A 15394-nucleotide genomic window follows, 5' to 3' on the forward strand; every position below is an offset into this window, starting at 1 on the left:
GTGCTGGGCAAGTGGCCTCTTTCCTCCTGCTCCTCCGCAAGTCTCCTGTCATTACTCATCAACCACCAGCGGATGGCTTGAATCCGAGAAGGCAACGGTGGATTGCCCTAGCATCCTCCTCGATGGCGCGCGGCCGGTGCTTCTGCTCCTTAGGGTCATGTCACTGCCATGCCAGAATCGCCGCCGGAGCACGCTGCGTGCAGGGCTTCGAAGTAAGAAGCAGAGGTCGGCTTGACCACACGCCAGAGTCTTGCCAGAGTATTGGACTATTGGTAGGCAGATGTCTTAGGTCTAGGGGAGCTGAAACCTGAATAGCTGTTGTGTTTGCCCGTACTCTTTGGTTCAAGATGGGCAGGGTCACTTCAAACATCTTCCAGGGAGTTCTTGTGTTGTAGTTCGAGGAGGAACGAAAAGGATTTGCCGAGTCCCAGCAAGTTACGCATACTTTCAGCAAGTGAGTGTACGCATCACATTGGGCAACATTTCGAATTGAAACGAAAAGGGATTTGCTGAGTCCCAGCATGTTAAGCGAACTTCTAGTAATTCAGTGTGCGCATCACATTGGGTGTGAGTAACAATAAATGTTGCTATTTACAGCTCAAAAGGAAAACATCGCTAGTAAGGCTCCAGATGGATAGATAACTCAAAAAACGATAAGCGTAAAGAGGATGAAGGTAACGGTTGATCCGTGGAGAGAAAGCTGTGTTTTTCTGGCCGGTGAGGAAGAATTGACACAAGTACAACAACATTGTCGGGGTATCTATCTAGAGTGGTTGATGATAACCATGTATCAGTCGGAACTACTAATTGCAATTAGTCATTATCCAAGGGTGCTTTCGCCAAAATCCAGGTCCCAGGTCAACGTGGTCCACTTTCACATCCCACTGTTCTCTTGCGGTGCCATTGTCGCCACCCTCTGCCTCCGCAAGTTCTTCCACCTGTAAACATTTGCGATGGGCTCGTTTAAATGACAAAAAACTGGAAGTAAGAGCATTAGAATATATCTTTTGCCGCGAAGAAGCAGCTCGATTGACTGGAATAAGACAGGAACACTAAATCTGGAGGCAACTTGGCTGCCAAGTTTTACTTAATTGGAGTGATGTAAATGCACAACTTTATTGATTTTATTTTGGAATCAATTGGGACCTACTAATCAGGCATATCAAGTATGCATATATGATATCACAAGCCGAAACTTCATTTCAGGATTGTCTGAAAAGCTGCTTCAATCTTGTAGGCAAGCTAAAAGTTTCTTATTTACCAATGCCGCAATTTTATCACTCCTGGGTTATACTAATATGGTAACCGCGTAAAAAGCACAACATTGCAGTAAAAATTTACCTTTCGCCGATAAATACATGAACCCTTTCGGAACATAGCAGGTTCATTGTTGTAGTTCATCTGGAATTGCTGAAATAGCAACTCATTTTTATCTTTAGATAATGTTCCCTGCATTCAAAACTATAGCAGTTAGAGAACACACAATGAGACAAGTATGGAAACAACCAGGATCAAGGGAAAACGACTAAAGCATTAATGAAAGAAGACCTTCAATATCTCATGAGCTTCTGCTTCACTTTTTCCAGATTTCACTAGCATCCAGAAGCATGTATTGTATTGGTTGCCAGCATGGCCTGAAAGTTAGCAGATATAAAGGTCAATTTATGTCTTTGCTCTTGTGGTTTACTATTTTAACTGATGAAGTAACTTTGCAGTAGGATATCTTAAAAAAAATAAGGGACATAGACATTAATCAGTATGCATCACAATTCACAGCATATAGCTATACAAGCATTGAAACCTAATTCAGTCACGCTACAAATGAATACAGGCATATTACAAATATGTTTTAAACTAAGTTCAGATGTGCATTTTTTTTAGTAAATTACTTACACTCCGCTTGCCTCCATGACAAGTATTCACATATTATCTTTAATTTTGGGTAACACAGAGCTTCTGCCTCAAAACGTGGTGTCTGCATTAATTCCTTGTGGGGGAAAAACTCTTTCCATTTTGTCACGTAACAAGAAGTGAAATATGAAGAGCATGATGAAAGGATTAAGCTGCAAAATAAGTTGGCATCATTTTAGTCAAGTATCTACCCCTTAAATCACAAATACAATGTACATGCATAATGCTGATAACCACCTCTCCTGTCTCTGATATAGTTCAGTCTTCTCATGGAACACAAAACTGCAATGATAAACACAGTAAGAATGGATGTCTGCAATGGATGCCAATAAATAATGGTCATTTGCAAGGGAATAATTGTCTAAATGTATAATAACATTTCAGCTTTATTGTATGCTTCACTTGCGGCTTTCATTAATGTTTATTGTGCCAAACCTATATTTATTTCATATACATACCTATACTCGTTGCTAAAACCATAGCCAAATACAATGTCAGGGTATTGCTCCATCATCAAAGATGCAGATGCACTCATCAGTCTTAGAGCAGTCTCGTCATTTGGCTTGTCAAGTGAATGAATTATTGAGAATCTGGGCGGGAAAATGAATCAACCCTGTGTTAATAAGGCAATCAAGCTATCCTAAAGAGAACCAGCATGTTTTTGATAGATAAAAAGGGTTCCTCACTGATCAAATTGGCAGCCACTAATGCGGACGACAATCCAATTACAAGGTGGAAGAACGCGGTCGATGCCAAACTTCTTCACGAACTCATGCATGAATTTGCCTGTTCCCAAACATATCAATTAGGTTAATGTTATTTACATTCACAACTTGATCTGGAGTTGAAAGGATAGCTGAAACTAGAATAATTCAAACAAACTTTCTCGAAGAATGTATTGATGATTTTCCCAAAACTCAGGCCCTATGATATCGACATGTGCTACTGTAACTTTCAATCGTGATCTTTTTATTGGAGTCCCATAGTCATCAATCTTCACTGTTGTTTCCACCTATAGTTATACACAACACATTATAACAAAGATATTAGTTTACATAATTGACAACATTTGTGGTATTACCTTCTCTCGGCAAACACTAGATCCTTTGCGGAATATAGCTGGTTCATCATCATAATTTATTTGGAATTGTTGAGCAAGGAGCTCATTCTTGTCCTTTGCAAATGTTCCCTAAACAAACAAAAGATGAATTTAAACAATTGTGCAATTGCAACAGAAAGGTCATCAACTCAAGACAAGTTTATACTACCTTCAATGCTAGCTGAGCTGCTTGTTCACTTTTTCCAGATTTCACCAACGCCCAGAAGCAGGTATTGTATTGATTATTTATATGACCTGAAAGCCACAAACCAAAAGTACGGACATCAGCCAACTAATCAAGTTATTGCTCAATTCTGGTGCATTAATAGATCATTCCTTTTTCTTTACATTGATGAAGCTTCATGATCTGTACAACTTTGGTGGATATGATGCAATTTTCTTGTAGGACTTCAGGGCAAAAAATTCCAAAGTATAAATAGGTCTTATTTGCTATATGAGAAAATTTTGATTTCAGTTTCAGTAGCTTACAGTCCACTTGTCTCCAAGCCAAATAATCATGAATAGTCTTCAAATTTGGGTAACATACAGCCCGTGCATCAAAATATGGTGGCTCCTTCAACTCTTTGTTAGGAAAGAAGTCTTTCCACTTCATTACGTACACAGAAGTGAAGTAGGAAACACATAATGAAAGAATTTTGCTGAAGGTATTGTAGAGATGTCAATATCATTGATGCCATGAAGTTGCTCATAGTTCAAAACAAAAAGAAAAGGCAATTTCGCACAATGAACATTCCAAATATCAGCGGAAAAAAGTGAAAATGAATGGGTTACCTCTCTCGCCTGTGATAAAATTCTGTTTCCTCTCTGAAAACAAAGCTGCAGGGTAAACATGAATATAAGAAAATTATTATAATAGAGCAGATAATGCATCATATGCTAAAAAATTCAGTTTTACTATTATAAATGCATCTGCCGACCCCATGTGCATTCAGTACTTGCAGTTTAACAACACAACTCTTAAATAAATTACATAATGTGCTCTTTAACCAAATATAAACCAATAATGTGCTGCATTTATGTTTGGAAAATAAGCATTGTCGTGGTGTGCAAACCCACAGCCGGGTGGCGTAGTGCACCCGCCTAAACCCAGAGGGTGAGTACTCGGGGGTTAGCTAGGGTTAGTTCGATCTTGGTGGAAGAACACGATGAACGCAGCAGGTTTAGAGTGGTTCGGGCCGCCGGAGCGTAATACCTTACGTCCACTGTGTGTTGTATTGCTTGGGCTCTCAAGAGGTTGAGAGTCTTGGCGTGTCTAGTGCTGAGTCCAGAGTAAGTCTGAGAATCTGTAGCGAGCGCCTCCTTTTTATATCTCAAGGGAGGCGCGTACATGGCCGTTGGGTCCCCGACAGGTGGGCCCAATCAATGTAATATAAAATAACATAATGTTCATACTTTATGGTGTTGCAGGCGAAGGAGATCTCATTCCTAGATTTTCTTGCTCTGCTCCTGGGAATCCTCCGTCCAGCATACCCATGCCCTGTCTTGTCGAAACAGCGCCAGGGTGTAGCTTGCGGCGTTGCCTGCAGCGTAGCTGAACGGGCCGTGTAGCTTGCGGCGTACGCGGTATGATGGAAAAGTGTTGTGCCGTCATATCCATTTAATGCGGCAAACGGGCTCTGCGCGAATGCGGCGCATGCGACTGCACTGTGTACCTCGGTAATATGCGGTCTACAGTGAGGCCTGACAAAGGCTGCCCCGCGTGCCGCGGCGGCAGAGCACGCCTCAACCACCCGCATTGAATGCGGTGGGTGGGCGAGTCTTCCAGCGGAAGACCCGCGCCCGCGCCCGCGGGACACGTGGCGCCTCCGGACCCCCCCCCCCCCCCCCCCCCCGACGGTATGTTGGTTCTACGCGCGTGGGAGGTCCGGATGGACGCGGGAGGTCCCGGACCCCTATGGGGGGGTCCGAGCCCTCGGCTGTTGGCTCGGAGCTTCCCCTCCTCAGGCACACGTGGCGTCACCGGACCCGTCCCAGAGCGGGGAGCGGGTCCGGTGCCGTTGGCCCGGTGAGGTAGGAGCCTGACCCGTGGGACCCGGCTGCTCCGCCCCTTATGGCATAGTTACGGATGACTACGCGAGTCCTGCCTTGCTGCAGTAGGAGTGGGTATCCCTGCTACAGGGTACCGACAAGCATCGGACACTATGGAATTCAATTCAAAATTTCTATTCAAAGTCATATACTGTATTGCATAGAGTTTTATAATGGAACTTGCATGAGAGGATGTCTAATGCTGTACCTGTACTCATCACTAACACCATAAGCAAAGACTATGTCAGGGAATTTCTCAAGAATAGCAGTGGCACAAGTGTACATCAATCTTAGAGCATTCTCATCGTTCGGTTTCTCAAAAGCGTGAATCTTTGAGAACCTATAAAAGAGAAAAATGAAATTAGTGGATAGCAAACCAAGGAAAACAGCTCCAAATTCCGGGTAATCACGATTGACACGGATCCAACAAAACTAGATGCGCGATTGGCATGACCACATGGCCAATCTAGTTGTTTAACCACTAGTAAAACATGCCTGTACGAAGCAGTGCACAGCTTGTTGGGGGCGAACTAAACTAAACCAGAGCAAACAAAGAAGAGAAGAAGTGCACCGGTGGAAGTGGCAGCCGTCGATGCGGACCACGATCCAGTTCGAGGGCGGGAGACGGCGATCGAACTCGAATTCCCTCTTCACGTACTCATACTCGCTGTTGGCCATCAATCACCCCCCCCCCCCCCCCCCCCACAATGCACACAACCAGACGAGCTACGCTTCAGGTTGGAAAGTAGCAGATAAAGCACCGCGGGGACGGCGCCGACGAGCGGTCAAGATCCGCGGTGCGTAGCGATTGAGAATCCCGGCCACGCTTCGGGTTCCCCGCTGAGGGAAGGAGCGCGTCAGGAGGCGGCGGCGCCAAGTGGGGACGGTAGCGCGGGGACGGAGGCCGCGTGAGCTGGGGGAAGAGGGCAGGATCGCACTGTGCAAGAAGCCGCAGCGCGGGGGAGGAGGTGACGCGAAGCGAGGAGCGCGCGCGGGAGTGGTGGGCTGGTGGCGCTCGAGTCGTCTCGTCGGCGGCGAGAGGGAAGGGGAGAGGGGACTGTGCCTGACAGCCTGAGATTTTGGGCTGGTGTTTGCTACTGGGCGCTACTGACGGCGTCCAAAGCAGCCACGAGCCCACAAACTGCATGGGCCTCCAACGGGTTGATTGGGCTGGTGAAAGGTCAGAAAGGATTTGTGGATATTGGGCTAAGCCTCTGTACAAAGTACTGGGCCGGCATGCTCAATTGTTAGAAATTACATACTTTCGCATTAGGGAGTGTGTTTTTTTCGCAAAGATCAGAAGATGACGCATTCACTGAAGTTTTTCATTCTAGATTCTGCATTCTAGTACTTCTGATTGTGCCGTTCTACTTTGCCCTCATCACTACCATTTATGATGCAGTTCCTGCGTTTTAAGTACTTCGCAGAATGTCAAGTTCTAGATTCATTTTGACCCATCTCTTGAGATTTAGCATTCTATTTTGTTGTCATCGGTGCTTGCTGCTTTGTCCGCTTCTTGTTCACTGAAGAGCCCATATGGTCCAAATTTCCAATGCTTGACGGAATTGTTAAGTTCGTGGTCTTTCATTCTTCTTTCGCATTGCTGATTCTGCCGTTCTCTCAAGTCCAAGAACAAGCATGCACCGAGCGCAGAGGTGCATAACCCGCATCAGGAACTCTTTATCTGAGACCCAATAGACATGTTTTCCATAAACTGAAGACATAAATGCAATACTAAGCTAACCACAAACCAAGCAAGCGCATACAGAAAGTGATCATACCAACATACAGCGAGCAATCAGGGCTTCATTGACAGCTGTCGCCTTACACTATGAACAACCTAACTACCAAACGAATAAAGCCCTGAATGCCTGACCTGGCCTCTGGGCTCAGCCTTTCTTCACAACCTTTTTTTTTTCTTTATCTACCTTTCCTCACAACCTTTTTTTTTTATCTACCTTTCCTCACAATCTTTGTCCCAGGGACTAGGGACAGGTCTCAAGTCAATACGTCGACAGCACTGGACGAGCTATGTGCAGAATAGGCCATCGGTGCAGAACCTGATGCCCGGGATCTATTCAGCAGTCTGAGCAGTTAGGACCGTTGTCTTCTTCAGCCAGTACTGCTCGAACCTTTGCCTCGCGTACTCCTTGTAGTCGAAGTCGATATCATTGACATGCTCCTGCAGCCAGAGGATGCGAGTTTTCAATGGATGGCAGACATGGTATTCGGGAGTACAGGTAACACGAGTGGTGGAATCTGCGTGAGCAAAACCCACCGAAATTATTCCCCAGAGGCCCCAAACTAGATGGCTGGCAAGGGTGTACTTCTCAATGCTTTTGATCAGATTTTCTACCTCCTCCGCGTCAGATTCTTCACCTGTTAGAGATTGCAGTGAGACAAAAAGAACTAATGCTGTTTTGTAATCTGCTAAGGGGGGTTAAACTGATGCTGATGAAGTGATGTAATATTTGTGCTTACCTGATGAGCTCAAGTATGTCTGCACAAATTGCTTCCGCTCATCGGTATCTGTTGCGATATGAGCACAAAGGCAAGGATGAGTGGATAAACATAGGTCCCATCAAGATATCTAAGATGAAAATAACAATGTAGAAACCAATAGCTTCAAATATATTTGGTACCTGGATATTTAGTGTAGTCCAGTACATGCGGCTTTTCTGAATGGTAGTCCGCAGCCATCTCACAGAAATGGTTTGCGATGTCATAGGCAACTGGGTTAAAACTTGCATACTCGTAATCCTGCAAAGGCGGTAGGGAAGAAAGTAAGATCATAGCAATACATTTTCCAACTTATTCAGAATAAGTCAGATGGGATAGTCATTTAAAGATGAAGCAAAGCTTCGGGTTCATGGGTTCAGAAACCTATGACAGACTAAAAGCAAGGAGGCCATAACAGAAATGCTGCAACATGTACAACCTCTGTTTCCAAATATATGATGTTCAGGACAAGCTAATTACTTATGAAAAACAGAATTAGTGAGCAAAACATACGCAGATATGCTAAATAACAAGAACTTACAATGATGGTCAGCAATTTGTTCTCTTCATCAATCATGATATTTCCATACTGGAGATCGTTATGGCAAAATCCTATGCACTCACGTTCCCCTGAAAAATCATTCTCCAATGCAGTAATCTCCTCCTCCATGCTATCCAAGCAGAACTCTTTGGCTTCATCAGAGGAGCACAAGCTCTTGGCAGTTTTGAGCCAGTTCCTGCAAATGATGCTCTGTTACAGTTAGTACTTTACTTTGATGGTAATTTTCGTTTTACAATAAAAAATGCTTAGAAAAAAAATCAGCAGCACCTTAATCTTTCCCAAATGAGCACAGATTTTGAACCCGGCATGTCAAGGTTGTGAAATTCCTTCAATTTGGAGGCTATAATAGCTGAAATCTCCGGATCACGCAGGTCAGCAGCTGAAAATGTCTGAAAGGAATAATTACATCAACTTTCTTCCTAAATTGTACAAAATGGATACGATGCTTCATTACATGGTAAAAAATGGAAACCAATGCTCCATGTTTTGTCATTTGAATTTAGTAAGTAAAGAGAATAAGATGCTTCTTTAAAGTGTTACAGAAAAATGGAGAATAAAGAGTGACACTATAACCATTATTTTATTCACATCTTTTCCATGATGAAAAGACCTTTCACTTCAACAATCTGACCTAGTCTTGTTGAGTAATTAAGCGAAGCAGATACACCCAATCTGACCTATTAGCGTTTACGTATCTTGAATTCTGCATGTTACAACTACTACCAGATATCAGCAAGAAGAAATGTCAACTGGTGCCAAATATTTCAATGTTTTCTGTCGCAAAAAATATCTCAGAGACGTATCAAGAAAACAATTTAAAAATACACCAATTGGTTGGTTCACTGAGTAGAGACTTGTATTTATATCATCGTTTTCAGATAAGATTCCGAAGGCCAACCCGTTGAAATTTATGATAGCACAGTTCACATACACATCACCAGCGGAAGAGGGTTTCAAAGAAAGACACAGCCACACATCAACACGCTAGTAGTAATTGACAATAACACGCATTTATATACCATTGAATCAGTCCACGATGTGGCATTGTCTCGTCCAAGAATAAATAATGCATTTACAATATCCTTTTTTTTGTTGGTTGAACCTTAAACCAATATCCCTCTTTTTTCCTGAACGAAGAATCAAACATCACTCAATTCTTCTATGAAGGAAAACAAACGCCTAATATGATGTCATTAGTATTAGTGAATGTATACCGTGTGTTTATGTAGTACCGTGTGTTTCCAGCTTACTATACCCCCACCCAATAGGTAGCAAAAGATTCCAAAGAAAACTAGAGAAGAGACAGATTCCTTCCGAAAATGGTTCGAGAAAGGTTAACCTGGAAACGAATGGCAAGGATAGAGAACAAGAACGGTTGATCCTACTTTGTGGAAGCAGACAAAAAATGGAGAGAGAAGGAAGCGAATGCGCACCCTGGCGTGGATGAACTCCTCGACGCGGCCGTTGGGGAAGCGGCCGAGGAGTCGCGGTCCGTGGCCGTGCCGCGACATGCACTCGAACGTGCGCACCTCGTCCTCCCTGTCGAAGAACAGGTCGACGCCCTCCCCGTACACCCGCACCAGCACCGTCCGCGCCTCCCTCTCCTCGCCGCCGGCGGGCCACCGCGCCTGGTACACCTCGTTGGTCATGGCGCCCTTGAGCGGCACCACCTCCGGCTCCCGGCCGCAGCCGGCCACGTCCTCCCACTCCGCCGCCAGCTCGCGCAGCAGCAGCCGCGCCTCCTCCGGGATGCTCCGCTCAGCCGGCGCGGGCGCCGCCTCGGCCGGACTCTGCTCGCTCTCCTTCGGCGCCATCCCCCGAATCAACGGAGAGCGGCTCGGCTCGGCTCGGGATTGGACGGCGGAATCTTTGCTTTTCCTGAAATGGGAGGGCTGGCCTCTGGGCGTTGGAGCGCGAGCCGTGCCCCGTGCGTGCGCGCGTCTTTCCGCTGCTGCTTGGTTTCATTTCGTCTCTGGGAAGGGAAGGGGGCGGGTATAAATACAGACAGCTGCACGGAATGGTGGATATTTGCCTCGGGAGCTTGCAGATTCACCCTCAAGAGTTGGCATTATTTTTTACAGACCCTCATTTTTTTTTGAGAGAGAGAGTGGACCTTCATTTTCGTCAACGAGTAAATAGTGGTTCTCGCAAGCAAAAAAGAAGAAGAAGAGAGAGAGAGAGAGTAAATAGTGGTCACAGAAAAATATTTGCCTGACAGTGACAGCTATTCGGATAGGGTCCAAGAACTAGTCAAAGAGTGGTTAAAGACTTAAAGACAAAGGGATGGGATCAACTGCTAACTTCATTGTCAGCGGTGTGTGTCAGCCAAGCAGCCCGCGCCGAGTTCAACTCCTCCGCGGCTCCGCCCTTCGCGACGCATTCACTTCGAAACGACCCGCAGGAATTCAACGCGAACGTAACTGCACATGCATGTCAATTGTAGGAAAATCAACATGTCCCTCGCTCAGTGTGTGCCATCCTTTACCTTTCAATCTGGTGTGGAGCTACGTGCTAACAACAGTAGCTGGCTAGCTGGACAAGCTGATCACAACGAAATCTGCATGTTAACGAACAATGTGAATTTTAAGTCGTGTCGTGTGGATTTCTTCCTTATCTCGACTTTCTTGAGTGGACGTGGACGAATAATCAATAATTGCTAATGAATCTAGAATTTCGTATCCATGAAAAAAAGTTCATTGAAAATATAGATGTCCCACTACTAGATGCCGTGAGGCTAGGATTGCCCATTGTAGAAGTACTCCCTCCATATAGAAAATAGATGACGTTTAGGACAAGATTTGAGTCAAACATTGGGAATATAAATCATAAATAACTTTTAAGTTATTGAGTTTGAAAAAGTAAAAATTATATAAATATATTTTTCTTAAAAAACACTTTCATAATAATATACATATATCATTTTTCAACAAATATTTTTATAAAAATAAGCATTCAAAGTTATACTTCGAAGACCGTGTCGCCGTCCTAAACATCATCTATTTCTTATATGGAGGGAGTACTGAGTGTATGGTGGACTTTATGCGGAATCAAGATTTCTCAATGTACCGATCAAAAAATAAATTACGAATTGACAAAGCAACAACTTAGATTCCGATACCCGCCCCCACACCATGCTGTGATTAATGAGCAATCAAGCCATCAAGGTTCATAACTTTGAAGGGAATCTAAATTAAAGCGACTCGTGTAATTTGGTCGGACATCAGGGAGAAAGCATGTAAAAACACAAGACGTACCATACCTAAATACTACAAAATGTTATCGTCCAGAATTTCGTCATGAATTAGACATATGTTTCTGACTCCAAAATGTATGATCTTTCACAGATCCTGTTAGGTTTGGCTGAACTGACTAGACCAAAAGGATCGACAAATATAAGTAGATATGTTCTCAAAGAAATAAGATAATCGAAAATGGAACAAAGAGCGCTGAAAAGGGATAATAATCAGCTCTAAGTTCTCTCCCTAGAGAAGTGACTCGAAAGAAAAATATCACACTTGCGAAACCAGTGTAGCTGTAAGACACAAAAGAAACTGTTTCCTTCACTTGGTTCACACGTCCAGATGAGACCAAATCCGCAGGTACAGGACAGGACAGGACAGGTAAGCTGTACAAAATGTCCATGGGACCCCAATGTTCATTTCATAGATGACCGACTGGTGCCCAGTAAACAGGTACCATCTGTATCTGGTACCAAAAACGGAAGTGAAAGTCATGTTGCTGTACAATATCTGCAGCCAGCATAGCAACCGATGTCGTAAAAGATTTCAGGACTTAACACTTATTCAATGCAGTCAACTGAAAAGTAGAGATAAGAAGTTCTAGCTTCTCCCGATCATTGTAGCTTTCTCACTATCCAAAGTGCAGGGGTACTACTGCCAGGAGAACACAGAGAGAACGACTCAGTTCAACAATTTCGTCTTCTCTTCTTTCCTCTCTCATGTGCAAACCTATCACAACTTCAATCACCTAATATGTCAGTGCTTACTACTGTCCTCCCATGTCTATAGACTATAGTAGAGTGAATACAGAGACTAACAGAACCAAGGATAGATGCAAAAATATCAGTGGCACCACTCTTCCTGAAACGCTCAGAATCTGTACTGGAAACAAGCACCCTCCTTGTGAAGCGTTTGTCGTTGTGATCTTTGCAAGGCCTCCAAAAGAACAGGCTCTGACATCCTGATCCATCGTCTGGAAATAGATGTTGAACGCATATGATATGTTCCCATCATGGCTGAGACCATTGCACGAGGACCCATACCCCAGTGGTGTACAATCTGCATTTGAGCATGCATAGTTTACAGAGGCTGGCAGATCTTTGTACTTATCCTTTGCATCCTTGTTGAATACACACCACTGTGATGGCAAATACTGCACCCCTTTCACTTCAGCCAGATAATTGACCTTGCCATTTCCCCTGAGATCTATAGAGAACTTTGGTTTTCCATCATATGTGAACAGTCCCCAGTGACGCTCAAATCGTCCAGGCAGAACACTCTTCTGGTTCTCATCAATCAATGCAAATAGGTAAACTTCCATGTGACCAGGTCTCAAAGGTGTCCCAACATTTTTGGCCATCTTCTTCAGAAAACCACTATAGAACCTCTGTGCATATTTTACGTTAGCATTCTTATTGCCATCTGTTGGCCAGCCAACTTCACCAACAATGATTCTCATATCGGGCACACCGGCTTTCCTTAATGACCAGACAAGAGTGTCAAAGTTGGCATCAAACACATTGGCGTAGACCATTCCTTGATCATACACTGGCTTGGTAGCACCATCAAAGAAGGAGAAGTTCAGCGGGAAGTTGGGATTCTGGTACAGGCTGAGAAATGGGTAGATGTTAACCACAAATGGTGCATTATTCGCATGGAGGAAATTAACAATGTCAACCATGAGGTCATTGATATCCTTGCGAAAACTCCCAGCAGATGGCACTGGTTTGTTCTCAGGGGAGCTGTAGATATCAGCATTGAGCGGCACAACTACCTTGATGCGTTGACCAAAGCCAGCCTCATTTAGAGCTTTCTGCATATTCTTGAGTGCAGGAAAGGTAATGTTGATGAAGCTGCCATTGTAGCTCTTCAGAAAAGGTTCATTGCCAACAGCCACATACCTGAACAATTGGCATGTAATTAAGGTATCAGGACTGGTTATGATAAGGACACTAAAAATGAAAGTGAATGATCATGGCATAATTTTGTGCATCGATTTCAACGAATAACTGTGCTCAGCTTATATCGATGAGTATGATGGATTAGTGATTAATAACCATGACCATTGTGCTTTGTGTATCTCAAAATAAGTGTACACCACATCTTAGTTTTTAAGGATCATCTTAAGGGAAAAGACGAGAAAAAAAAAGTGTGCCATGAACAAATGATACTACTATTCATGGATAAGGGAACATTTCTACTTAGTGAAATTAAAAGCACAAAGGTCACTACCTAAACATGGTATTACAATTTCACTGGCATGCACTGAAGTCCAGAAAAACTCCAGAAATGCCAAATTATGATGCAACACGTGCTTTATGGTTCCTAGATCCTCACCAGTCAAACATATATCTAAATTATCACAAATATTCTCAAAGCCATGCATGTAGGTTTAGTGCAACATAAGTCAAATATGAAGTTCATACTGACTTCGGTTTTCAGCTTATATAATTAGAGCCTATAAATGGTAAGTTCATCCTGACTTTGGCTGTCAGCCTATATAGTTAGAGCCTCAAATGGTTGGCCAATTGATTAGACTACTTTAGTGTTTTACTTGCTCACTTACTATGACATGCCTGATAGCTGATACTACTGTAAATAGATAGTGTTTCATCTCACATGCAACACTACTTAAGCTCATGGCAAAAGCTGCACATATGGCCCAACCGCCCAAACGCAACATTTTATAGAACAAACCAAAGCACAGTACAACACATATATACAATACAACTTCCTTGTGAGCGAACCATCATGCAAAGTCTGGTGATGCTCTACAACCAACATGAACCATGCACTGCCATGCATGCAGCGGTGGCTGCCCCTGGCATCTGACACTACACAAAAAATGCACTACTGAACTTGAACTTGCCTGTAACTGTAAGTAATATCTTCTGAACAGCAAGAGAAACCTGAATGTCTGAACTGAACAAATAGCAGCGCAGCGCAAGCATCGCATCCATTTCGTATGAACCAAAAGTCCAAAAACATGCAAATATCGTTGCAACATCCCGCTATGCATCAAGCACTACGCAATCACCAGCACACAAACCACCATGTCACATTGTGCTGGCATTCTATCAAACATTTTCCGCGCACCAGAACACAACACGTCCCATTGGCACCCCAGTACCGCACAGGCTAGTCAAGCACTCAGCATTCAGCAATCATCATGCGCGAGCTCGAAGGCACCTCTTCTCATTTCTCAACACTGGTCATCATACAACGCAAATCCGAGGGCATCCCCGCAGCCGATCCACCGAGCGCACCAGGGACAAGGACGTTGCTAGTAACTATACTCCGGGAGCGGGAGAGAAGCGAGCGGCAGTCGGTGGGGTACCTGACGTCGACGCCGGCGTTGAGGTTGGCGGTGACGTTGTGGCGCACCCAGTCGCGCGCGCGGCGCGGGTCGCGGGTGAGCGACTCGAGCTGGTCGTTGGGCGCGGCGAGCATGGCCTGGACGCCCGACCCGGCGAGCGCGGCGACCGTCCAGGGGTCGGCGTCGAAGAGCTTCACCCGGTCGACGCCGTTGGCGCGCAGCATCTCGACCACCGCGGACGGGTGGATGGGGTGCGACATCATCGTGCCCCAGTTCACCCCCACGGCCGCCGCCGCCGCCGCTGCCACGGGAGCAGGGAGCAGGAGAAGGAGCAGGGCCACGGCCAAGGCGACGGCGGCGGGGCGGCGCGCCATGGGAGGTGGATGGGAGGAGGCAGCGCGGCGGGAGGCGAGGCGGCGGTGGGGGTTGTGGTGCTACGCTACGGGCCTAGGCGTCGCGGGGGGGGGCGGGGTTGGAGTTGGAGGAGCGGTCTGGCATCGGCGAAGCGGGCGAGGAGCGTGGGGAGATTTCTTCCGCGGGCGTGTCGCTGGGGAAGCAATGCAATTGCGGAGAGGTTTTGCGCGAGGCGAGATGATCGGGTGGCAGGTGCGTCGCCGAATGCATGGACGATGAGATGCTAGCTAGCTCTGCACGGGTTCACCAGCCACCGTCTGATCGAAACTCCCGGTCGGGATCACGAGAAAGACCATTCGGATGAC

At 45.2% G+C, this 15394-nt stretch overlaps 3 protein-coding genes across 3 annotated transcripts; all 3 read right to left on the bottom strand.

Moving 5' to 3' along the window:
- Window positions 1-524: 524 nt before the first annotated feature.
- On the bottom strand, window positions 525-6155 carry LOC120698011 (tRNA(His) guanylyltransferase 1-like). Its single transcript, XM_039981444.1, has 14 exons — window positions 5631-6155; window positions 5268-5399; window positions 3803-3847; window positions 3500-3669; window positions 3180-3265; window positions 2993-3100; window positions 2794-2923; window positions 2598-2697; window positions 2370-2501; window positions 2149-2193; window positions 1894-2063; window positions 1549-1634; window positions 1342-1449; window positions 525-938 (listed from the first exon to the last, which is right to left on the bottom strand). Exons 1-14 carry the CDS (start codon window positions 5735-5737, stop codon window positions 804-806), a joined length of 1554 nt encoding a protein of 517 aa, XP_039837378.1. The 5' UTR covers window positions 5738-6155; the 3' UTR covers window positions 525-803.
- Window positions 6156-6762: 607 nt separating this feature from the next.
- On the bottom strand, window positions 6763-10079 carry LOC120698012 (probable choline kinase 2). The gene is made up of 7 exons (XM_039981445.1): window positions 9554-10079; window positions 8388-8509; window positions 8100-8295; window positions 7702-7819; window positions 7541-7588; window positions 7338-7438; window positions 6763-7241 (listed from the first exon to the last, which is right to left on the bottom strand). Exons 1-7 carry the CDS (start codon window positions 9932-9934, stop codon window positions 7134-7136), a joined length of 1074 nt encoding a protein of 357 aa, XP_039837379.1. The 5' UTR covers window positions 9935-10079; the 3' UTR covers window positions 6763-7133.
- Window positions 10080-11451: 1372 nt separating this feature from the next.
- Window positions 11452-15223, bottom strand: LOC120698013 (glucan endo-1,3-beta-glucosidase 8-like). Its single transcript, XM_039981446.1, has 2 exons — window positions 14697-15223; window positions 11452-13260 (listed from the first exon to the last, which is right to left on the bottom strand). Exons 1-2 carry the CDS (start codon window positions 15047-15049, stop codon window positions 12150-12152), a joined length of 1464 nt encoding a protein of 487 aa, XP_039837380.1. The 5' UTR covers window positions 15050-15223; the 3' UTR covers window positions 11452-12149.
- Between the last annotated feature and the right edge of the window lie 171 nt (window positions 15224-15394).

The sequence above is a fragment of the Panicum virgatum genome, chromosome 3K (assembly GCF_016808335.1).
Source record: "Panicum virgatum strain AP13 chromosome 3K, P.virgatum_v5, whole genome shotgun sequence".
NCBI classification, from domain to species: Eukaryota; Viridiplantae; Streptophyta; class Magnoliopsida; order Poales; family Poaceae; genus Panicum; species Panicum virgatum.